Below are 26736 nucleotides of genomic sequence, written 5' to 3' on the forward strand. Positions count from 1 at the left end.
CTGCAAAACAGATTAGATCTGACAAAATCTACAACAACCTTAGCATCATTAGTTCTAGTGGGCTTGGCTTCCACCCATTTTGAAACATAATCAACTGCAAGGAGAATGTAAACATAACCAAAAGATACACGAAAAGAGCCCATGAAATCTATACCTCAGACATCAAACACCTCACAAAATAGCATAGGTTGCTGAGGCATTTGTTGTCGCCATGTAAGTGCACTTCCTGCTCTCTAACACTGCTTACAAGTGCTACAAATCTTCCACGCATCTTTAAAGATAGTGGGCCAATAAAAGCCACAGTCAAGCACTTTTTGGCCTGTCCTTTGAACACCCAGATGACCTCCCGGATTAGAAGAATGACAGAATTGCAGGACTGAGTCAGTCTCATGATCTGGAATGCATCGTCTAATGACCTGATCACTGCACAATTTTCACAAGTAGGGGTCATCCCAAATAAAATGCTTAGCATCACTTTTAATTTTATCTTTTTGAGCCTTAGATGCTAAGGGAGGAAAAATATAAGCAACTAAATAATTGACAATGTTAGCAAACCAGGGAGTAGAAAGAGAATCAGAAATACTATACAATATATATAAATGATCATCCGGGAAATCATCCCGAATGGGTGAGTCCTCATCAGACACACGTTTGATCCGACTCAAATGATCAGCAACTAAATTTTGTGTTTCTCTCCTATCACGGATCTCCAAGTCAAATTCTTGGAGCCAGAGCATCCATCGGATCAACCTAGGCTTTGAATCAGCCTTCTTCAACAAGTACTTTAAAGCTGCATGGTCAGTATAAACAATAATGCGAGTACCAAGCAAATAAGAACGAAATTTTTCAAGAGAAAAAACTATGGCTAGTAGCTCTTTCTCGGTAGTAGTATAATTCGCTTAGGCAGCATCTAAAGTCCTAGAAGCATAATATATCACCCTAGGCAATTTATCAATTTTCTGAGCAAGGACAGCCCCCAATGCATAATTTGATGCATCACACATAAGCTCAAAATGGGTTGTCCAGTCGGGTGCCTGGATGATGGGGGAGGTAGTCAGTGTTCTTTTGAGGCAATCAAAAGCCTCCTTGCATTTATCATTTAAGTCAAACTTCACCTCCTTTTGCAACAAGTTGGATAGTGGAAGGGCTACTTTGCTAAAATCTCTTATAAAGCGCCTGTAGAATCCTGCATGACCAAGAAAAGATCGCACATCTCGCACGTAAGAGGGGTAAGGAAATTGTGAAATAACAGAAATTTTTGCAGGATCTACTTCAATGCCCTTATTGGAAATAATGTGGCCTAAAACTATACCTTGCTCAACCATAAAATGACATTTTTCACAATTTAGAACAAGGTTAGTTTCATTGCATCTATTCAAAACCCTTTCCAGACTATCCAAACAAACATCAAAAGAGGATCCATATATAGTGAAATCATCCATAAACACCTCTATGCAATTTTCTAAAAATCACTAAAAATACTAATCATGCACCGCTGGAAGGTACCAGGGGGATTGCACAGGCCGAAAGGCATCCTCCTATAGGCAAAAGTGCCGAAGGGGCAGGTGAATGTGGTCTTTTCCTAATCCTCAGGAGAAATAGTGATTTGCATATAACCAAAAAAATCATCAAGGAAATAGTAGTGAGATTTACCTGCCAAGCGTTCAAGCATCTGGTCAATGAATGGCAGGGGAAAATGGTCCTTTTTGGTAACCTGGTTCAGCCTCCTATAGTCGATGCAGACTCTCCAACTGTTCTGCACCCGAGTAGGAATCAACTCCTCCTTCTCATTTTTTATCACGGTGAGGCCGGTTTTCTTCGGGACTACCTGGACGGGACTCGCCCATTGGCTGTCGGAGATAGGATAAATGATTCCAGCTTGCAAAAGCTTGGTTACCTCCTTCTTCACTACATCAAGAATCACCGAGTTGAGTCTTCTTTGTGGTTGTCTTACTAGTTTAACCTCATCCTCTAAATTTATTCGATGCATACATGTGGATGGGCTAATACCAGGAATGTCGGCCAGGGTCCAGCCTATAGCCTTCTTATGCTTCTTGAGAACTGATAACAATTTCTCCTCTTGCTCATCAGCAAGGGAGGCAGATATGATTACTGGAAAACTTTTGCTCTCATCTAAGTAAGCATATTTTAAATTTGATGGAAGAGGCTTCAATTCTGGTGTGGGCGGCTGTATAATGGTAGAAAGAGATGGTTTCTCAACCTGTACCTCATAAAGAAAGTCAGAGGTATGTGTACTTCCTGAAACATGGTTAGTTCTATCTGACTCTAGAAAATCAATCTCAAGAGGTAAAACATCACCAGACATGTAATTAATATCAATTTCAGATTCACTCTCAACATCAAATTTAGACATATTATCAAGTACAAATTCAGATTCAATGCATTAAGAGTGACAGGCATATAGATTAGAATGAAGATCAGTCAAGTATTCATCAACAATATGGTCAATTATTTCAACACGAAATACAGAAAGATCTTCAGATGGATGTTTCATAGCATCAAGAATATTAAAATGAACGGTTATATCACCAAACTTCATAGATAGTGTGCATGAATATACATCTATCTTAGTTCTAGCAGTTTTCATAAAAGGTCTGCCTAGAATGATGGGAACTGATCCTTTAGAAAATCCATCCTCCATATTCAAAATATAAAAATCAACAGGGAAAATCAGTTCACCAACTCTAACTAAGACATCCTCTATGAAACCAGCAGGATAGACAACACTTCTATTAGCTAAATGAATTACCACATCAGTTGACTGTAAGGGACCAAGAGATAGAGAATTAAAAATAGACAGAGGCATCACACTAACAGAAGCTCCTAAATCTAGCATGGCATTGTCAAACTTACTGTTCCCTATAATACAAGGTATGCTGAATGTACCTGGATCTTTACATTTTTCAAGGATTTGGGGAACAGATTTACCAATCAATGCGGAGACATTTCTACCCATACTAATTCTTTCACTTCCTTTAAGCTTCCGCTTATTAGTGCACAACTCCTTCAAGAATTTAGCATATCTTGGAATTTGCTTTATTGCATCTAGCAGAGGTATGCTTACTTCTACTTTTCTAAATGTATCCAAGATCTCATTCTCTATCTCTTCCATTTTTTTGTTGGAAATTGCTCTTGGAGGGAATGGAAGAGGGATATGCTGCTTCTCTTTAGATTCACCTGTATAGAAATTGTTAGGTAACTTACTCTTTAAATTTTTGTCATCATCTTTTTCTGGAGTAGAGTGAAGTTGGGCAGGTTCATTTGCGGATGAGGAAGATGTTACTGGTTGAGGTTCTTGACACTGTTTTCCTGACCTCAATGCAATGACACTCATATTTTTGGGATTCTGGACAGATTGAGAAGGTAATCTGTCAGAATTCTGGGACTGTTGTTGATTTAACTATGTAGCCAATTGTCCCATCTGATTGGTTAAGCTCTGAATGGAGGCTCTGGTCTCTTGTTGAAACTGCATGTTTTGCATAGTCATTTGCCTCACAAGTTCTTCAAGGGAAAGTTGCGGAGGGGCCTCAACTGTTTGTTGTTTCTGGGGCTGTTGCTATTGTTGCTACTGGATTGGTGGAGGAATGTATGGTCTGCATGGGCCAACAACATTTTGAAAATAAGGTTGTTGTTGCTGCTGTTGTGAAGGATTCGACCATCTAAGGTTGGGATGATTCCTCCACCCAGGATTGTACCTGTTGCTGGAGAGGTCATAATTGTTCTGTTGCGGCTGATTTTGCTGTTGAGGTTGAGGAGGTATGTTGTAGATGTTTGCAGCATAAGCTTCAGGCTGTTCAATTGCTTCAGATTGTTGCACAGAAGGGCAAAGGTCTGTGTGGCGGTCGACAGATGAGCATAAACCACAGAGTCTGGCGACATGTGCATATTTTGATTCACGGTCAGTTGGGTTACCAGGTTAACCAAGGCATCTAGTTTACCTTCAAGCTTCTTAGTCTCGGCTGATGAAGATGAATTCGTGGCTACTTCATGCACTCCTCTAATGACAATAGCATCACTTCTGGCACTAAATTGCTGGGAGTTTGAAGCCATCTTCTTAATTAAATTTCTGGCTTCAGTAGGGATCATGTCTCCAAGGGCTCCACCACTGGCAGCATCTATCATACTTCTCTCCATGTTACTGAGTCCTTCATAAAAATATTGGAGAAGAAGCTGCTCAGAAATCTGGTGGTGAGGACAACTGGCACATAGTTTCTTAAATCTCTCACATCATTCATATAAGCTCTCTCCACTGAGTTGCCTAATTCCTAAAATATCTTTTCTGATGGTCGTGGTCCTGAAAGCAAGGAAAATTTTTTCTGAGAATACTCTCTTGAGGTCATCCCAGCTCGTGATGGATCGTGGAGCAAGGTAATAAAGTCAGTCATTTGCCACTCCCTCTAAAGAATGAGGAAAGACCTTCAGAAATATGTGATCCTCCTAGACATTTGGGGGTTTCATGGTGGAGCAGACAATATGGAATTCTTTCAAATGTTTGTGCGGGTCTTCACCTGCAAGGCCATGAAACTTTGGGAGCAAAGGGATTAGTCCAGTTTTAAGAACATATGGAACATCCTCATTAGGATATTGGATGCACAAGCTTTCATAGGTGAAATCAGGTGCAGCCAGTTCCCTTAGAGTCCTCTCACGGGGTGGAGGTTGTGCCATGTTATCAGAATGTTCAAAATCAAAATGTTCAAAATAATAATGCTCAAAATCACCAATAACAGAATGCTCAGGATGCTCAAAAGGCACTAAATGATGTCTAAATAATCTATGAAATGTCCTATCTATCTCAGAATCAAAGGGTTGTAAGTCAGATGGATTGTCTCTAGTCATACACTATATTCAGCATGCACAGCTAGTTGCCTTCTTATGCAAGTAACAGTGTAGGTTTGAACTACAACTACCATTAAATGATATCCAAATGACTTGAAATTTTGTGAGCAACCTTATAAAATGATGAGAAGATAACACAAAAAATTTCATACAAAAATTCAAAGTCTAACTATAGAAGCTAAAAATGATAAGTTGAGAAAAATAAGAGAATAATACTTGGAAAATAAAAAACTTTTGACAAAATCGCAATTTTTGGAAGAAGGAGACCTCAGCCGGCCTATGGCCGGCTACCACAGCATCGGAAAGTTTTTTCTACCCCAAATACATATATAATAATTGAGATTCTGATAACCGGAGCAAAAGTTATGGCCGTTTGAAGTTTTGACAAAAATCAAATTTGCTACTTTTTTGGAACTTTCAAATCTGACCAAACTAAGGGCTCCAGCTATTTTTCCCACAAAATATGGACCAAAAGAAGTGACCACAAAAAAATTAAGCCAAAAATAACAACTATAGCTACCAAAACAAAAAAATCCCAATTAATTCAGCAAGTGTGGTCTCTAAAATCTGTCGCTAAGGGATTTCTACTACTACCTTGTTTTCCCGCAAGTGTTCTCTTCAGCAAAAGTGGTCGCTAAATCCGTCGTAAAATACTATTCACAGCAAAACATCAAAACTGAAACAGAAAAACTAAAACAGAACACACAATAAACAAAATAACAAGGTACTAAACAATACTAACACAACACGAAAGAATTAAACACTAACAGAATTAATAGCAACAAATTCAGAGTAATTAGTGAAGAGGAAAAACTGAACAGAATTTAACAGTAATAATAGAACCTCAAAGAGAACTGTGCTTGATCCTCAAGAGAAAACAACGCTGGAGACTTAGCCTTCCATTAATCAATAGAGAACGAAATTATGAATTGAAGAACGAAATTTTATTGCTGAAATGAAAAGTCAGAACTGGAATTGCAAAAACGAAAATAAAGGAGAAAGAGCAAAGAGAGAGGGCCTAAACTAAAACCTTGGTGTTGTTATATAGTTTTCCAGCCCCAAAGCTTACAAATCTGTTTTAAATCCAAGTCCATAAATAAAATAAAATCAAATCTAGATAAAATAAGATAAGATAAGATCTAGATGAAATAATATCTAGATGAGATCAAATCTAAATAATATCTAGATAAAATAAAGTCTAGATAAGATACAATTTTGTAGAATAAAATAGTGTCATCTTCAAGTCCAAGCCCAATGCTTCATTAATTCCTGAAATTAGATTAAAAACATCAAATTAGCTGAATGGGCCCAAATAATAAAATTGCCTAATTAATTTGACAATTAAGATTAATCAGTACTTAAAATGGTGCAAAAAGGGTTAAGAAATAGGAGAAAATAATGGCACATCAACCCCTTATGAATGTTAGTGATTAGAATGAGGTTTTGATGCCATTTAAATTTACTTTTCTTACAAAAGCTAATTGGTTTTCCGTTAAAACAAAATAGTGAGCAAGTTCTACTATATAATTAATAGATATTTAGTCCAAGTTTCAAAAGATTGATTTTGTTTTCATGTCTTGAAAGGAACATTAAAAATCTAAACCAACCATTTACAAATAATTAGAACCATCATGTGTCTAGTTGTTCTCTTCCACTAGTCTTTACATAACATTATCACAATTATACTGGTAATTTAAATAAATAATATATCCAAAATTAAATAAACCTTTTCTTAATTATATTGGTAGTTGAAATAATTTTTTACCTGTAGATGACTCTTTAAGTAGTAGAGAGTAAGTTTAGGAATCCCCATTAGTTTCAATATTGTTTTTGGTGTAGCTTATGCATAGCAAGATATGTTGCAGATACATTCAAGAAAAAGAATAATAATGGAAAGATGTTCTTCTTCAAGTCCTTTGTTTTTTATTTTTTTAAAGAAAGGAATAGAATAAGAACACATTCTGTTTTGTCTTGTCTAGTAAGTTTTGGTGCTTATGTGACCGATAGAGAAAAAAAAATTATAAAAAAAAAGATGTAGAAGTATTCATATTATTGGCTTTGTCTTGACGAATCCTAAGTTGTTGGAACCATATGACAAGACAAAAAACTAGTGACTAGTGAGTGTGCTTTGGTTCCTTTATACTTACATTTGATTTTAGACATTTGTAGACAGTGGAGTGGAACACTTGTCTTTGAGTGGTTGGAGTTGCATATTCTCTTATGAATCCATGCACACACCTTAGTATACAAAAATTGATATGGCATTGATAGTATAAAGAAGGGCCATTATGTAAAAATAAAAATAGAATAAAAGTACCAATATCTCATTCTACGGAAATTGATATGGCATTGACAGTATAAAGAAGGGCCATGATGGAATGAATTAGGTTGCTATTAGTTTAACAATGCATAACAGTAGGCTTTTCTATTTACAGACCTTGTGTCTCGAGTCCTACCATACTAACATTGTCTTATCAAGTATTTGTCCACAAGCATATACCATAATACTACAATCGGTGAGTGGATACATGGATGAGTTGTTGTGGGCTGTCACGTGGTCTCTAAGGTAAACTTTTCTTCAAATTTTTTTCATGAATAAATGTTAATTTATTAATTTTATTAGAAATGTCAATTTAAAGAAATTCAAATCCATTATCTTTTTTTTCCTTTTTCCCTCATCCTTTTTCAATTATTACACCCTCTTGTGCTAATAACTTTTTCTTCCTTCATCCTTTTACATAAATAAGGTTTGTGTTATTTCTATAAGTGGTGTTGTTTACAATTCTTTAAATTTGAATGTTGAAGATCAATTGAGCTGTCAGGATTTGGATCTGAACAAAACCTCCTTCCTACTTAGAATATGTGAAAACCAGAGATATCTTTCTTACCTTGAGTATATTATTATTATTATTATTTCAAAAAATCTGAGATTGATTGCAAAAAATGTATATGAAATTTTTAATTTTTTTAAAAGAAACACATTCTAAGACGGTTCTCTGAAAAATCGTCTTAGAATGTCTACACGATTTTTTGAGAAAACCGTCTTAGAATCCTTAAAATATTTTTAATTTTTTTTAAAAAAATAAATTCTAAGACAAGTTCTCTGAAAAATCGTCTTATAATGTAAAACCGTTTTAGAATCCTCAAAATATTTTAATTTTTTTTAAAAAAAAAATACATTGTAAGACGGTTTTCTCAAAAAATCGTCTTAGAATCCTCAATATATTTATTTTTTTTTAAAAAAAATACATTCTAGTAAACTGTCTTAAAAGGGTGGACTTTTTTAAGATGATACCTTTTTCTAAGACAACTTTTTGTGGAACCGTCGTAGAATGCCCAAATTAATCGACGTAGACGCTGTTTTTCGTAGTAGTGAGTGGTGAACTTGAAACAAGTAAAGGAAAAAACTAAATTGGCACTTTAAAACGAGTTAGAGATACTCGTTGGAGTTCATATTTTCATTTTATTTGTATTATGATGAAAATGTACAATGCATCTTGTGTGGTTCTCCAAAGAATTATAGTTGATGGATCAACTTATTCTCAAAAGGGAGTTATTGATGTTGCTTATAATTTTTTGTCTTCATTTGAGTTCATATTGATTTTACACATGATGAAAGAGATTGTAGGGATTACTGATTGTCTTTGTCAAGCTTTGCAACAACAATCTCAAGATACACTTAATGTTATGCAGCATGTCCATTCTACTAAAGTGTTAATTCAAAAGTTAAAAGATGATGGTTGGCAAGCTTTGCTGAAAGATGTGGTATTGTTTTGTGAGCAACATGACATTTATATTCCTGATTTCAATGGTACCTATGTAGCACATCATGGGCGCTCTCGATATCAAAAAGATCATATCACAATAGAACATCATTTCAGAGTGAACACAATTTTTATTGCAGTTGATAAGCAATTGCAGGAGTTAAATGCTAGGTTTAGTGAGCAAACAATGGAAGTTTTAACTTTAATCTGTGTTTTAGTTCCTAAGATATTTTTATACAACTTTCAATGTTGATGATATATGCACTATTGTGAACAAATTTTATCCTTTAATTTTAGTAAACAAGAGAAGATTAGTTAGAAATTTCAACTTCACTTTTTATTGTGGTTGCTCCTACTCATCTAGAATTAAAGAAGTTATCCACCATGCTTTGTGTCAATCATTGGGAAGAATAGGGCACTCAAATACATTTTATTCGATTGATCAATTAGTTCATCTTATCTTAACTCTTCCAATTTCTATAGCTACAACAAAAAGATCTTTTTCAACAATGAAAATCATCAAAAGTAGATTGTGTGAAAGGATGAAAGATGAATTTCTTGTACATAATATGGTTATTTATATTGAAAAAGAAATAGCTGAAAACTTTAGTTATGATTAAATTATTGATGAGTTCAAGCATTTAAAGGAACAGAAGGCAATGTTTTAAGTAGATGTGATTGTTTTTGTATACTAATTGTTGTATTACATTGTGTGTTCACTTTTGTATTAATGACCATGATAGCATATTTATGAGTACAAATTACATTTAGTTATATGTAAGTTGAATTTTAAGTATTTGAATGTCACTTTTATTTTGGCCCCCTCAAAAAAAAAATCTGTAAGCTCCGCCACTGATCATATCCATGCACTTTTTTCCTAAAGATAACTCTTCAGCTTAAATGCGTACAAAATCATCATGCGCATACAAAATTATTGTCTGTGTACAAAATTCATCATGGTTATGATTAATTCATCACAACCATAATGAAAGTTCATAGCCAAATTGACGCTCAGCAGTGATGAAAACATCACCATCATAATGAAATCCATGGTCATACATGACGTTGTGTACAAAATCATTTGTTGCATACAAAATTCATCACAACCATAATTGCTTTAGCCTGTTTGGAGTCTTTTTTCTTTTCTTAAAACACTCTAGGATCATCTATCTAATACAAACTAACTAAAATCTGTGAATTCTGGCAACAAAATATAATAAATGCATAAAACTAGACTAGAACTACACACAAAAAGGTAATCAAAATTCGGTTTATCATTAAGTTTGTAAACAATGTTTTCTATGTATCACTACATCAAGAATTATTATTATTTTGTTATAAAAATTTACAAGTTAAACAAATTTATTTAATATAAAAATATTTTTACTTTTATTTTGTATAATTTAACATATTTTTATTTTAATTATTCCAACTTATTTTAATATAAAATTCATAGAATTATAATATGAAAAAATGTTCTTTTTTATTCTAATTATAAAATATAATTTGATTTCATAACTATGTAAATTATTTTATGTAAGTTGTACAAATTATGTAAATTGGTTTTAATATGTAAATCATTTTTATTCTAATTATTAAAATTAATAAAATTTAAATATTTAATTTTTTTTAGAAAATTTACATTTTAATATTTTCATTTTAAATATAAAAAATTATTTAATAAATATTTTTTTATTCCAATTATATAAATCAAGAAAATCACATAAATAATCTGTAAATTATTTAGATAAATATTTTAAGTAATTTATACAAATTACATAAATTTATTTTGTTATTTAAATTATATTAAATTGCTTAAAAAGATTAATATATTAAATAAATTTGTTTAATTTATAAATTTTATAATTAAAAAAATTAATAACTCTCCACATAAAGATACATAAAAAAACATTGTTTGCAAAATTAGCCAAACAAAACAAAAACAAATGACATAATGAGTTATGGCGTTGTCATATTATATAAAAGATAATAAGTCAATTCCTACCAAAAACATTTTATTTTTCACTTTATTTAACCCTTGTCATATAAACATGATGCTAATAACATACACAACGGTCACACTACATACACAACGGTCACACTAGTATCAATATAACACATTAAAGTCAATTTTGGATGGTCAACTAATGAAATGAACAAAATTTCTTATTCTAAAAAATATTTAAGCTAAATTTTTTGATTTAGAAATAGGTGGATCAAAATAACGGATTAGAAATTATAAGAGACCAAATTGTAATTTAGCCTAATATTATTGGAAAATAATCATTAAAATAAAATTTTATTAGCAAAAGTATTTTTAACATTTTTGAATATTTGTATTTCAATACTTTTATTTATTTTTATCATCATTAAAATAATTTATATACATTAAATTCATTGTACACAATTTTTTATTTTATGAATATTTTTGTTCCTTGGAAGAAATGAACAATTTTATATTAAATTGAAGTTTAAAAAAAAGGCTTAAATATATTTTTGATCCATAATAAATATCTGATTTTGTATTTGTTCCCTAATAAATTTATGTTTTGCGATGAGTATCTAATAAAATAATAATTTTGTTTTTTATTCTTGACACTTATTTTTAGCTCTTAATAAATTAACAAATTTTGTGTTTGCTCCATGATAAACATTTCCCATTTGTTATTAGTATAGACTAAAACAAAATTTGTTAATTTATTAGGAAGCAAATACAAAATTTTCTAATTTATTGGGGACTAATACAAAATATCAAGGATAAAAAAATAAAGTATTATTTTATTAGGGGCTCAATGCAAAGCAAAAATTTATTAGGGAGCAAACAAAAAAATTGAATATTTATTAGGGATAAAAAATATATTTAAGCCTAAATTTTTTTTCAAATAACTTGTAGCTTAAAAGAAGTTTTTAAACTTAAAAAATGTGAAATTTGACAAAGAACTTATGCTTACTTTTTTTAAATTATTAATTTTATTTTTATCTTAAAAGTTACTTTTTTAAGTTAAAAAAAATCAGACCAAACATACTTAAGTATAGATAAATAAAATGGATAAATACTCATTTGGTCCCTAAAAGTGTGACATGGTAATAGATTAATCCTTGAAAGATGAAAAAAAAAATTAATCCCCGAATTTGTAAAAAGTGTAACTAATTCGTCCTACCATTAAGTGTCCTCTGTTCACTCAAATGTCCACGCCTATGAGGCACCTCTAGAACCAATTGTCATCGAAAAGAATGCCAAGTATGCTGCTTATTCAGTGAGACTAATTTTCCAGCAAGTTGTTGATGGGCTAATTTGTCGATTTTAAAAATTGTTAATTTTTTTTATTTAGTCTTTGAACTTAACAACTTGGTCCCTGAACTTAATCACTTATTGACATTTTGGTCACTAAACTTAACCACATAAGGTCATTTTGGTCCCTGAAAATACTTTCGAATTTTCAATTAAGTCTCATGTTACATGTATTATTAGCATAAACATTACCATATTCTTTCATTTCTATTCTTTGTCCTTCATATTTTTCACCTTCTTGTTACCAATTCTATAACATCCCTAATAGTCGACTTCTCGGTGACTCCCATACTATGACACTTCACAAGGTGACACTTCACTCAACTCCTTGTTATCAGAATCCTTCATAGGTAGCCATTTCCAATACCCCGACAATTTACTTTGACTGCTTCCAGGACAATGACTATTCCCACAAACCAACACAACACTTTTCAACATGTTTTGTCCTCACTCACATGCTTCCCGAAAAACTTCTTAGAAGGTCACCTATTCCATAATTGCTCCAAGCCAAGATACTTAACTATGAAGTTCTTAAATGATGGACTATCGAAAAGTAAATGCATACTGATGATATAGGTAGTACCAATTAATTCTTTTAAATCATCATCAACTGTACAGTCTTATACTTGTATAACATTTGGATCAAATATATCAAAAAATGTAACCAATTTTTTTTCATGAACTATTATCACAAGTTATATATAGGTGTAACACCCCAACGATTTTTTTTTCATGAACTATTTTTTTTTTTCATGACTTAATTAAAAAATTAAAAGTATATTTAAGGACCAAGATTAAAAAAATTAAAAATATGAGTTCATATACTAAATTTTTAAAAAAAATAACTAGCCTATTTGGAAAACATGATGCAATGACAAATTGGTTCTTGAAAGATGAAAAACACAAATTTAATCCCTGAATATGCAAAAAATACAACAAATTAGTCATATTGTTAAATTTGTGAGACTATTTTGTCATTAAATTGTAATGTTCAAAGATCAATTTGATAATATGTTATATTTTTTTGGACCAATTTGATATTAAATTGTGTAGTTTAGGAACTAATTTGTCATTAAATTGTCTGTTGGATTAATTTGTTACACTTTTTTATATTCAAGGACTAAATTTGAATTTTTTTTCTTTTCGAAACCAATTTGTGAATGCCTCATACTTCCGAGGATGAATTTGACTATTTACTAAATTTATTAAATTTTTTTAAACTAACAAATGAGTCAATCAATAATATGCTGAAATTAGTCCCACCGTTTAAGCAGTACAAAGTACAATGAGGTTCTTTTTAATGACAATTGGATCTAAAGGTGTCATGTAGATATAAACACTTGAGTTAACATAGAAGACTTAATAATAAGATAAATTTGTCATACTTTTTATACATTAAAAAATTAATTTGTTACACTTTTACACATTCAAAATAAAATTTAAATTTTTTATTTTTCAAGAATTATTTTATCACCACATCATACTTTTATAAAATAAATTTGACTATTTAGCTAATACATTTACCTAGATAAAATGGTCCCCGTCCTTCTTGCCTAAAATCTCATGTAATGATCTTACCTTCATGGCATTTCCCCCCGCAAAACACGCAGTTATCGAAGACTCTTTCCCCGTAGGTTGGATTCAAGACAAACCAAATGAACAAGGAGTCTTGGTCTTTGTCGTGGTCCACTTGACTCGGAAAGAGGAAATAACTAGTCAAATTATTTTCCTATATTATGTAACAAGTTAGAAAAATAATTTATCTCTTAATTTCTATACTTAATAATTTGACTACATGTTATAGTTAATAAATACAATATTTAAAAATTGATATATTTATGTGAAACTTTTATATAAATTTTAATTTTATTTTACAAAAATATATTTTGGAGTATTTATAATTTAAGTTTTTAATTAATTTTTAAAACTTGTAATTTTTTATTTATAAATAAATTATTTGAATTATATTTTTTTACTTTCAATTATTGTAACTTTTACATATTATGTTTTTTTATTCATCTTATATCATATCCTAAAATATTTAAATCAAATTTAAATAGAATTTAATGATCATACAAAAAATATTTTGTTGTTCAATCACAAATTATTGTTAATATAACTTTTAAAGTAATTATAATAAAAATCAACAAACTTATCATACATGATAAATTATAATTAGATGACGATATAAAATTTCTTATATTGTTACTATAAAATTTTTTTTCTCATTTAAATAAGTAAAAATAACATTCTTTTTAAATAGATATTAAATTTTCATTAAGTTAATTCATATATTAGTTAAAATATCTTGAAGTATAATATTAAAAATAATAGAAAAATAATGTGAATAGAATAATGATTAAAATAAATAATTTAATATTAAAATATTAAATAAATAAACCTATTATCTAACAATATCAATATCTTGAATTATAAGCTGAAAATGAAATAATAAAATAAATATTGTAAAATACTATAACGGTTTGAATAAACGAGTGCTAGTACGAATTATTTATGCACGAAATTGACGAAATCAAGCGGTGATGCTTTGATTGGATTTTTAATAAAACAAAGAAAAGGTAGTAATTTTGGGATAAAGCAGAAATCAGCCACGTCTATTCGTGAGATATTTCGCTCCACATATTTCGTACGATTCGTTTTCGATAATAAAAAGATAAAAAAGAGAGAACCCTACCTTATGTAAAAAAAGATTAAAAAAAAAAATATTTCCTTACGGGTGAAGAAGATAAAAAAATATAATAATATCTTATATCATATAAAAAATTAAAAGAAAATCTAATAAATATATAAGGTTTAAGAATAAAAGGAAAATAAATATACAAAATTAGAAGATACAAGTTAATATTTGAAAAAATATTCCATAAAATGCTAAAATATATTAAAAAATAATTATTTATTAAATAATCAAACAAAATTTTTAATTAATAAAAAATTAAAAATGTACTGAAATTTCTTTTCAAATATAACCTACGTGGATACGTGTAGTTGCTCCCTACACACATTCTTCGTCAAGAACTTATATTTCATCTCTATCTAACATTCAGTACATAAGTGATAGAACCACGCATTCATTTGTCCGTTGCCTTGGTTTAATTTCTTAGTCAGTGCGCATGTGAGGAAGCTTCTCTGTTTAATCGGGACTCGAGTCTTGACTAGTCAAGATAAAAGGTATCTCCAACTAAAAAATTTAATTTGGTTCATAATTCCTTTTTTTTATTGTTTACTGTCAATAATATTAAAAATATGTATGTACTCACTAATATTTACTTTTATAATAAAATTCAACTTAAGTTCTTAACTTATTTTTTAGTATGACTATATCTATTTCCTCTACTCACAAAATAACTTTCATAATAATATGTATTGCTTATATACGTTCTGTTTATAATTTTTTTATAAGAACTCATTTATTCTAATTTTTTTTGTTTAAATTTAAAAACTAACAACCCTATCAAACATCTTACAATATATGTCATAAATAATGTTATATATATATATATATATATATATATATATATATATATCTTTATTTTTTAGTATGAGTGTGTTAATAAATTATATCTATTGGTATATTTTAAAATATTATCTAATTATAATTTAAGAATGCACTTATACTAAAAAAATTAAAAAAATGTTATAAAACTACACCATTATATATTTTAAAATATTTTTTAATTATAATTTGTCAACATTCTCATATTTAAAAATAAGTATGTATCAACTCAGATCTTACAACTTTAAATACTAACTTAAAAATCCTATTAACATTTTTAATTTCTTTTTATATTTTTTTCGTATTATATCACTAATTAATGATATCAATTACTTATCGTTTTTCTCTAGTATCTCTCAATTAGGTGCAGACACGCATGACTATTTAATGCGATAAGAGCCTTGTGGTTTACTGGGGCCAGAATGTAGGTGAAGACCATTTGACAGACACATGCTCCACAGGACTCTTCCAAATAGTGAACATAGCATTCCTCTCATCTTTTGGCAGTGGTCGCCAACGTCAAATCAATCTAGCAGGCCATTGTTCCCCAGCATCAAACGGTTGCCAAAGGGTAGGAGTAGACATGTTTGAAAGTTCACTTAAACTCGGTCAAAATTTTATAAACTCAACTCGTGAATTCAATTTGTAAACTCGTAAGAATTCACTTCATATAAAAATAATAATAAAATATATAAATAATATATCAATTAAATATTTCAACAATATAATAAAACAATATAGTAAATAATAAATTTTACAATACTTAAATAATCAAGTCTAATAATATATTATTACTAGATAATAATTTGGAGATGTTATAGTAGTGGTATATCATTCTCATTGAAGGTTTGATGTTATCAGAGAACAAGGATTTGATGTTATTAAACGTGAAAATTTTTGTATTTAAGAATAACACACTAAATGAATGTATATTGAACTCTAAACAGACAGAAAATAATCCAAAATGACTTATATTTTGGTCTGATTTTTTTAATTTGATGACTCGTTGACTCGGTAGTAAACTCGAGAAAGTCTAGCGAGTTTGCTTAAAGTTTATAGAGTCTACCCATAGTTTACTAAAAAAAGAATTTACTCGAGAGTCAACTCAGAGAGGGTAAATGGACTCGTAAACTTGTAAGAATTTATAAGTTAATTCGAGAGTTTGATAACCATGAGCGCAGACATCAAGAACTGCCAAAGCAGAGAGGTAAGTGGTTGATCTACATGTAGTCGAGGGTGTGCACATGCACCTTTAATTTTGATAAAATTACAAGTTAATATTTTGAATTTTTGTATTTTCCCCCTCTATTATTATATATTTGAATCTCTGTGTAAATATAAATTGAGTTTTTTTTTCTTAATTTGCAATTTTGATCATCTATTTTAAAATAGATATATTTGATATTCTATTTTAGAAAATTCACAATTTTTGTTCATTCTTCAATTTTTCTTATGTTTTATTTTTTATTTTTATCCAATTGAATCTTAAACTTAATATATTCATTTAAGATATCATCAATTAATTAATTAATTAAAATATAAGAAATAAAAATATAGGAAAAATTAAAGATTTGATTAGAATAGTAAATTTTCTAACATAGGATAACGAAGGAGGACCAAAATTACAAATTTGACAAAATAGAAAATCAAATTTGTATTTAATCCTTGAATCTATTACCCCAAGTATTTTGATTTAAAAATCAAATTTTGTATCATAATAATTATTGCTAATTTGCCTTAAAAAAATTGTTGCTAATTATTACTTTTTTACACTTGCTAAGGTTATGCTTTCAATTCGGTGTGGCACCAACACCTACTCCTTGTCATCCCCAAGGATTGGATTGGAGACTACATGACTTGATTCCTCTTCTTACACTGATGAGGAATAGAAAGAGGGTTGTTGGCATTTTCATTCTTTGCATGTTAGCACTTTTACCTGACCCTTCGTCACTACTTTATGAACATGTGGATGTTGCTCTAAGAGAATCTGCGAAAGGAGATTGTGAGGGAGATGGGTCTTAGTTACTTCTTTCATACTAAGAAAGAGAAGAAGGGATACTTGCTATCATTCCAGTGCCACTGTCCAATTAGTGAGTTATTTAATCAAATTCTAAAGCAAAGGATGGGAAGGAAAGTAAGGGACTGATGATACTAGTCAGACATGGTCGTGCAATCGTAGAGGACTAGTTCCCTATCCCGTTGATAAAAAGGCACCTAATGCAATGAAGAAGACTTTGCGAAAAGGATTGCTTTCGATTCTTTCTTATCTATAGGATTTTGTTGAGAAGAGGGGACGAGCATATGACCTAGTTCCTCATTTTTTTTCTCTTTCCTATTGTGACAACTCCGGTTCCCCCACCTTTTTTTTCGTTCTGGGACCCTACTTAAAAAAAGAAGAAGAAGAAAGAATCCATTATTGTAAGTAAGCCCCCCTTTTGCCTTGAAAGAATTTGGTTTCATTGAACCTTGAATCAATCAAAAACATTTTTTTTAATTCATCCCATTTTATTTGGGCACATGTGTAGCCTGGCCCATAAGGGCCATGCGGACTTGACGTCATCCCCACCTTCCTCCAATCCAGTATATCACTGGCAGTCCTTCGTGAGTGAAACATGCACCTTTTCATTTGTTTAGGAGCCGTTTTGGCGGGGAGTACTAAACCCACTACGTACCACACCACCATGCAACTCACCTAAATGTCGAGTCTTTTTCCGCCGCTTACTGAAGCCTTGTTTGCTAAGAAAGTGGATAGTCTTCCTATCGTAATTGGACAACTTATTGAAGGGGGACCCTTTGGTGTGGACATTGCACATATAGTGTGTGTGTGTCGTGAATGAGAGGTCCTTTCACTCTCCTATCTTCATTCGAAATTATCCAAAATGATGAAGGGCTCTTAACTTTTCTAATTTCATAACGAAGTGGCTATCTCCTTGCTATTCAATGACATGTCTCACTCCACTCCAAGCCGACACAATTATCAAGGACACACTTTACTACTGAGCTAATAACCCTTCGTGTGGGCCTCCCACTTTGGCCCGTTATGCCAAAAGCAAGAGAAATCCCATCCCTCTCTTTCCTCTTTTCACCCACATGTGACAACATGGATGGGGTGAAAAAAAGAGCTCCTATGGTAGAAAACTTAGAAAATTTTTAAAATTAAGCACCATTAAACATTTTAATAAGATCATAATATTATTTATTTGACAAATTTTATCTCAAACTCTTATATTTTTGTCGAATTTTATTTCTTTTTTGACAAATTTTACCCTCAACTATTGAGCTTATGTCAACATGCCATGATGAAAGGTAAAGCTTGTAAGTTTTTAAAAATTAGGAATAAAATGCACCAAATTAATTTATTGGATGTAAAATTTACTAAAAAAATATATAAAAAAATAGGTAACAAAGGCAATTAAGCCTTTATTTAATAATAACAATAGATTTTTTAATAACATATATAGCTTTTATTATTTAACGTGCGTAGCTTTTATCTAAAAAACTTGTATAACTTTTATTTAATATAATCTAATACATGGAAATTAGTTATGTTTTTATTTTTTTCAAAATTTATTTCGTATTAGAAAAAATATTTTGCAAAAAAAGTAATACAAATGTTTTTTTTTGTAATCTTATATCAATGCAAGATAAAAAAAAATATTTGTTTTATACAAAATATTTAATTTTTTACAATTATCACTTTACATGTATTATTAATTCTTTAAGATAAAATATAATAAAAAATTTACATAGTAAATAAGACATTTAGTAATACTATATAAGATCAAAAAATCGAAATAAATGAAAAAATAGATATATCTATATCCATCTATCTATACTACCTACAAAAGAAGGTAGCACAAATAACAGGTTTTTACATGTGAATTATTCCTCAATTCAACAATTAAACAACTTACAAAAACTCACTATTTAATTTAAGGATTTAAAAAGAATTAGCAATTGGTCGGCTCTGTATACAAGCAACCCCAACTAAAGTAACCTAAAAGAAGAAAAAATGACAACAGGGTTTGGGTAATTGAGATAAAGCCCAAAGAAGTGCTCGAGGCAGCGCTACGGACAAGACAAAAATAGCGAAGAAAGAGAATTGAAAGTGTCAAAATGAGAAAGCAAAGGGAGCAGTGAGAGCCACATACCTAGGTTCCAAATAAGAGTGTAAAGGAGTCAGTTGTTAACTAGTTGGTGCAAAACAAAATAAATTGTCCTATCATTAGTATGAGGTGAATTTAAATTTTTTTCAGGGAGTCTTGTACCTTTTCCATCTTCTCTTTTTTGTGTCCCCTTTTAGGCATAATACATACAATAAAATAACTTGTGACATTCAACATTTTTCCATCAATCTTTTAAGTCAACTACAATCAGATGGGTTGACGAACAAAATTACAAAAAAATAAAGGGATCTATATAATCCATGGAACTATATATACACAATTGAATTAGAATTTGTGATTCAGGTTTCCATTTACAAAGATGAGTATCATTCCAACACTCAAACTTAGAATCATCGGTACAACTACAGTAAGACATACAAAAATTTGCTCAAATGATGGTTCCTTTCCTCCTACCTAGGGAATGAACCAACACGCCTACTTGAAGGGGGCATCGCAGAAAACACTCGGATTGAAATTTTATCTTCAGGGGGGAAAGCAGACCCATAACCTTTTAAATCCGGAACTCTTGCATCATTGTTTAGTGAGTCATGATTCAACTATATGCATTTGTAATTGACCTACGAAATCCGTCATAGTATTCAGAAATTACTTGACCTACGAAATCCGTCATAGTATTCAGAAATTACTTTATTCTACGCATCATGGTTTTTCAAAATCAAACTTCATGCACTGTTCTTTCCTTCAGATACTGAGAAGGTGGGAATTATCAGTCTACTATTACAAATAGACCCTAAGCCATAATGCATAAGCATCTACTAAAGCATTTAGAAATGTGAGAAAAGAAAAATCCTGATTAGATAACTACCAATCAACACAGCACAATCATTTTATTTTAAAAAAAAAAAGATTATACAAGGTTATCTCTTTCCTAACTTTTATTTTTTTTATTTCAAAAAAAATATTGTCTTACAAGTCAGAAGACATTTAATGGTTTGCTTAACAAAGGGTGTTTTTCACACAGCAAGAAGTTTAAAGAATCATGAGTATCTTTATCAAATCCTAAAGTCTATCTAATCCACATCCACATATAGACCAAAGCTGAAGAGGGTAAAGCACAAATTACCTTAATTCAGGGGATTTCTAATAGGATGCATATCAAGAATATATAATTTGACTGACCTGGTTCATCAAATCCATATTTGTACAGTTCAGACTGCATACACATCCAGTTCCTACAAATTAGAGGGACAAAAATTACGGAACTTCGCAGCAGAAATTTCCAATTCATTAAGAACGTGGTGATGCTGTTTAAAAGAAGATAGATAGAGAGAGAGAGAGAGAGAAAGAGAGAGAGAGTTGAACCTTTCATTTCAATAAAGGTGCATAGGGAGCAGGGCATGGAGATATGGTGTGGTCTGGAAGCTGGTTAATGAAATCAATGGTTGCCTGCAAACAGGCATGAAGCATTTTCTTTTCCAGCCTAACATATTGGGTAGCAACTCGCTTCTTAGGATTCAGATTACCACCATCTGTCAGCTAAAGAAATAAATAAACTATCAATGAAAAGTTGACAAGTCATACATTACATTTAATCAACTTCTAATTCATGCAAACAATACCATAGATTCATCTTCAGCCAATATTGTAGGGTAGCCAGCCAGCCGTGCCTTGAAATAATCAGCCAACTGATCCAATGCAGCCCGTTCCATACAAGGGCTTACCTATAATGTATGAAAGGAGTCAACTTTTCACATCACAAGATTTACTTTCTATTTAATTATATGAGAATTTTTTTTTTATAGAAAAAGTGAATAAAATCTTGTTTTAACTTGTCATAGTACTTCCAAAGATCATTTCATGAAATCAATATATGAAAGAGTGGATAGGACATCAAGGGAACTTATTTTACTTGTATCTGGTATAGATATTGGACTGTGACCACAGCATTCTTAAAATTCAAATAATGAAGGCACTGTATGAAACAAACTTACAGGACAAACTGGACCTTGAGAGGAGATGACAGACTGCATCTCAGAAGGATCTGAAACATAGCCCAAACGCATATAACGAAGCATATCTAAGACAGCTTCCCTCTCCTTCCCAGCATATACCTGCACAAAGGTTGAATTAAGGAATTAATGAGATAATTCACTAAATAACCTTCAACAACAGTAGGTTCAGTGCTTATCTAAAAAAAACAGTAGGTTCAGTATTGATACATGAAAAACTTGAACTGATAACTTTCCATTTCTTTGAGCCACCATTCTTTTATCTTGATATTGTGGATCTTCAGTATTTAAAGCTGCCTGGGACAGTTGCATCATCAAGGTTAAATTTGAATTTAAACAACAAAATGCTTAACAAAACAAAGTAAATGTCCAACTCGTACCTCAACTATAAGACGATCATTGGAATTATTTTCATCAACAAAACCATAGTTTATAAGCAACTTTGAGTTAGGTTGAGGGCCACACCTGAAAATGACCAACTGTAAATCTTATAATGAAGCTCGTAATACAGAAACAAAGTCCTTGCCAAACCATGTCTTTTTTCTAAATTACATACAATCAAATGAAGTACGTATCATACCACACAACAATTGGGTCCCCAGCTTTATACGGGCGATCAACCGCGAGCTCAACAGCGCCATCAACAGCAGTTAACATTGCCTTGCAGTTGCTTTGGTAGGACAGTAAAGGAGGTCCCAGGGGAACTAAAGCAAATCTCCGAGCTAAACTAACTTTCTGATTTCAAAAAGGGCAAGCAATCAATTTGCACCCCTTGCACAAAGAGAGGGGAAGCAATACATGCATATTATATAAGGCAAACAGCTGATGTCCAGACAGAAGAAAAGTGATGCACTCCCATACTAAACGGCAGAAGCAGAACACTAAATCAATGCGAAGTCTAGAATGTAATACTCCCTCCGTCCCTAAATGTAAGACTTTTTTAACTAATTCACACATTAAGTTAGTTGATTTAGTTAGTGGCATTAAATTTCTAACAATTTGTATTATTTTTCCAAAACTACCCTTAAAATTACTAGGACTCATCATCCCAATATTTCCACTTAATAGCTTTCCTCCTAATTAATTAATGTGTTAATCATTCTCTTCGATCCTCATAAGAGAGAATGAATTTATCTTATTAATTTATAGACTTTATTGTAAAGTAATTAAGGATATTTTGGTCAAAACATAATCAATAGATTCAATAATAAAGACAAAAAATGTCTTACATATAGGGATAAAGGTTGAATTAAAGATAAATCATGAAATGTAATGGCAACTATTGAACGAGTGCAAGGAAATTACTACATAATGCAAAAGTAAAAAATAAGATCAATAATAGTATACATGCATGCTGAAACTCATATACACTCAGTAGCAATCTGGAAGCTTAGAAATGATATCATTTTCCATAGTCAATCCTTCGATATCTCTAAACTGGCAGATAGTATTCTTTTTCTTATGTGGACCTGGCTGAAGGGGTGGGAAAGGGACTTTAATGTCCCTTTTTTCCAGTGGGCTTCAGCAATGTCTTTAGCATTTATTTAATGTTTCTAGGAAGGGCAGGGCTGTGTTTTATGTAATTCTGTTCGTATGTTTAATTCCCTGCAACAGCCAATCCTAATCTGTATCTTCTAGTACCACTGGTACTTATACCATTAATATAAATTATATTTGCAGTTCAAAAAAAAAAAAGAAAAGTTTTCTATCTAATTTATAAATTATCACCACTTCATCTGACAAATCCAACAATCAGTTAAAAACTTAAAATTAAAATATATCTACAACTTAGATCAATAAATTAAAATATATCTACAAATTAAATCAATAAATAAAGCTCAGTGGCATGATATGGAAGATTACAACATTTCAAATTAAGGTAATTGAATTTCATGAACAAATTTAACAACCTCACTAAATAGACTTACAAGATTGGTCAGCCACTATTTAGTTCAGAGTTTTTTTTTATTGCATACTTAACTAACTGTATAGTTCTGTATCAGATAACAAAGAAACTTTACCTGTAAATGCACCACACAAGACTGAATAGCAGCAAAGGCTTGTTTGAAAATCTCAAATGAAAAGGCTTCAGTAGGAATGTCATATGGATATTGCTGCATTATATTTATGCATATAATGTAAGCACTAAATGTCAAAATGTAAATAACTACTGAACTTGTTATAGGGTATTTTTTATTACCTGAAATAGAGAACCTGCCATAAACCAGACTGTGTCAAGTTCTTTATACTCTTTTCTTATTGCTTCTTCCCTTTGAATAACTTCATCCTAAGTCACAGACATCAGAATTTAGTCTGGTTATATTTTAAAAATATCAAGCATTAGACCAACACCAACCTAATACTGCTGCTCATCAGTACAATGGATATAGTACAATTAATTGGGAGAAAAGGGGAATACCTTAATTGGACTTCCGGACAGGTAATCCAGCTCAGATTTTGACCATAGAAGAGGTGATTCCACTGACAGCTGGCCCCTACCTCGTTGACGATCAAGCTCCCTGATGTACGGATACCAGAAAGACTTCTTCCCCTGTTTTTTCTCATACATCAGATACAATGCCAAGCACGCCAATTCGGACAATTTATTAGTAGTCAATAACTCAGCTGCAATAAGGATAACGAACAAAGTGTAAATTAAAATTTCAAAAACGCTTCAATACACCTCCAATCCATAATACCTAGCTTTAATTACACCAGAACAGCACAGTGTCACATAAATCAATAGCTACAAACAAGTGAGAAAAAGGACACAAACCACCCTTGCCATTGTCCTATAAATGAATTCTAGATTAGGTGTTTGCCAATATTCACTTCCATGACTAATAAATATGCATGTTTTGTTGCACTTTCAAGCTATTTAATCAAAAGAAAAAATATTAAATGTATTTGCACTTTCAAGCTATTTCAATTTCCATCACTCATTAGCAAATTAAAAGGGATGAGCAAATGCTTTAGGCTCCCACCAAGTAGTCACAAGACAACAACCTTACTAGCACATCAAGGCTCACCCTCACATGTTTGCAAATTAGTAAAAAAAAAAAAAAACAAGGCAAAATATATGCAATAATTTGCATTCTGTTGTAATGGAAAGAGGCACAAGAAGACAATTCAAGACCAAAGAACAAAAATCATTTCACAATTACCAACAGTCTCGTTTCCCAAGACCCTCTCCAGCGTAACCACCAAGGAATTAGGAACGGAGAATGCAACATCACCAACCTGCAAGGAAAGAAAGATAACCTCACCAAGTAAGACATCACAAAACCCCATTAAAGATACAAGTGCAAAATAGACCAACATTCATTTAGTTTCTTCGAAATTCACACAATACTCCTAGCTTTTCTATTCCTACAATAACCCCCTGAATCCCCTTAATTGTTTGAAAATTGAAATGCATTACACTAACACCTGTTCTTGGTGATGTGAATTTACAAAAGAACTGCATGCTGTCATTGTAATTTGCTCAAGAAACAATCACAGACAATAACAATAACAAGAATGAACCTGAAGATCTTGACTTGCTGCGACGTAATGTATAGGCTTATGAGAATCATTGGGGCAAGGTTTATCCTTCAGAACAACCTTGCACGGAGGGAGGCCGTGTTTGTGCATCCAAGATTTCAAATCCTCCTCGTGCTTCTCGCCGGCGCCGACGACGACGGCGCCACCACCGGCGGTTAAGGTGTCGGGGTTGGAGGCGGAACAGAAGCTGCTCCTCCTCCTGCACCGGCGGTTCTTGACGGCGAAGAACGTGGACAGCGCCGGCGAAGGGGAGTAGCGAATCGGAGGGGAGAAGAGTAACGTGTCGGAAACCAAGAGGCGCGAGAGTTCCATAGGGTTAGGATTTCGAGAAATTGGGAAATTTTGCGAAAGGCGGTTTCAGTTTCGGTGCAAAAAAGTTAGAAGAAGAAAGAAGTGTCTGTTGTTGTGGTTTGGTTAAAGAGATATTTTTGGTCTGGGGGTTTTGGAGTGTTGTAGTGAAACGAAAGACTATGGTTTTGAGTTCTGTGAGTACTGTGTGGGAAGGATACGAGAGTGAAAAGGAATTGAGAATTTGGGTTGGAGGGAAACAAAAATCTACGGGTTGTTTACTTGTTTTCGCCAATTATGCACCATTTAGCATGTTAAGTGTTAACTATTAACCTCTGTTTAGCTAATTAATGGTTAATGATAATGTTTTTTTTTTTTATAAAATTGTCAAAAATCTTTGGTTTATTTATCCTTAGAAATATTTACTTATTTATCTCGATTTTTAAAAGAGATTAAAAATAAAGCTTAATTCATTTAATTTTATTTTTGTTTCGTTTTGATATATTAAATTTAATTTTTTTTATTTTCTAAAATTTTTATTTTGATATTTTATTTTTATTTTAATTACTGTTTAGTTAACTTTTAAATTTTAAAATAATTAATTTAGAAAATTTACTAAAAACCTCCGCTATGTGTGTTCTTTTTCTTTAATCTCATGCTTACACTTTTTGATGTTTCCTTTTGCTTGTGTTCTCACAATCTCCACACCCAAAGTAATCCATGAATTCACCACCATCAAACCAGGTAGATCAAAATTAAGAAACTCTTGTCCCAGGCCATCACTTTCTAAAAGAGTTGATAAATGGTACTCCATGAAAGAGGAATTCACTAGGACCACATTTTACCCATTTGTGTTCTTAAGAATTGGACATTTAGGGATTTTGGTTTGTGTGAAATGTTCTTCCTCTGTCCCTCATGCCTCAATCTAGGTGAATGTTTTTCCCCTTGTCTTTCTCAATCCCTCTTGGTTATTGAGTTTATCTTTTTTGCTATTTTCCTTTCTTTTTTTTCATTTGAAGAGTTTTACCCATTTGTGTTCTTAAGAATTGGGGATTTAGGGATTTTGGTTTGTGTGAAGGATTGATAGTTATGTGTTTGAATATAAAATTATGTGTTAAAAATCAATTAGGAACATGTATGAATGATTCTTATATCTGTCAGACCCTAATTTCGTCTAGGGACTATCATTCACTGATGTTTTGATTCTTGCTAGCCGAATTGTGTTGTTCAACACCAGTTACCACGCAAGACGAAATATTGTTCGATGTTTTGATCAAGGATGCGAAAAATACCAAAAAGGAGGGGCAAAATGGTATTTTTAAGGAGTTTTCTTAACCCTAGC

General features: G+C 31.6%; 1 protein-coding gene and 1 non-coding gene across 5 annotated transcripts; one reads left to right on the forward strand and one right to left on the reverse strand.

Moving 5' to 3' along the window:
- The first annotated feature begins 4201 nt into the window (after window positions 1–4201).
- LOC114413861 lies at window positions 4202–4308 on the forward strand. The gene has a single exon (XR_003667006.1). It is a non-coding gene; the product is annotated as a small nucleolar RNA R71 (small nucleolar RNA).
- Window positions 4309–19740: 15432 nt separating this feature from the next.
- On the reverse strand, window positions 19741–25661 carry LOC114412286 (ribulose-1,5 bisphosphate carboxylase/oxygenase large subunit N-methyltransferase, chloroplastic-like). 4 transcript variants are annotated; one of them, XR_003666636.1, is made up of 13 exons: window positions 25089–25661; window positions 24728–24803; window positions 23983–24188; window positions 23764–23850; window positions 23585–23677; window positions 22144–22298; window positions 21944–22028; window positions 21774–21860; window positions 21546–21665; window positions 21174–21275; window positions 20917–21090; window positions 20734–20786; window positions 19741–20171 (listed from the first exon to the last, which is right to left on the reverse strand). XR_003666636.1 is itself a non-coding variant. In XM_028376114.1 (12 exons), exons 1-11 carry the CDS (start codon window positions 25416–25418, stop codon window positions 20920–20922), a joined length of 1512 nt encoding a protein of 503 aa, XP_028231915.1. In that variant the 5' UTR covers window positions 25419–25661; the 3' UTR covers window positions 19741–20171; window positions 20917–20919. The 4 variants fall into 4 exon arrangements, 1 of the variants encoding a protein (XP_028231915.1); XR_003666638.1 differs by having other exon boundaries at window positions 19741–20208; XR_003666637.1 differs by having other exon boundaries at window positions 20678–20786.
- Between the last annotated feature and the right edge of the window lie 1075 nt (window positions 25662–26736).

Source organism: Glycine soja, chromosome 5 (genome assembly GCF_004193775.1).
Source record: "Glycine soja cultivar W05 chromosome 5, ASM419377v2, whole genome shotgun sequence".
Lineage (NCBI taxonomy): Eukaryota > Viridiplantae > Streptophyta > Magnoliopsida > Fabales > Fabaceae > Glycine > Glycine soja.

Bases quoted from the DNA above. Each gene is read 5' to 3' on its own strand.
- LOC114412286 (XM_028376114.1), bottom strand. From the start codon at position 25,418: ATGGAACTCTCGCGCCTCTTGGTTTCCGACACGTTACTCTTCTCCCCT. The intron at 22,029-22,143 runs GTATGATACGTA...GGTCATTTTCAG, and splicing joins GGGGACCCAATTGTTGTGTG to GTGTGGCCCTCAACCTAACT. The intron at 21,091-21,173 runs GTATTGTTTGCA...TTATTTCTTTAG, and splicing joins TGGCTGAAGATGAATCTATG to CTGACAGATGGTGGTAATCT.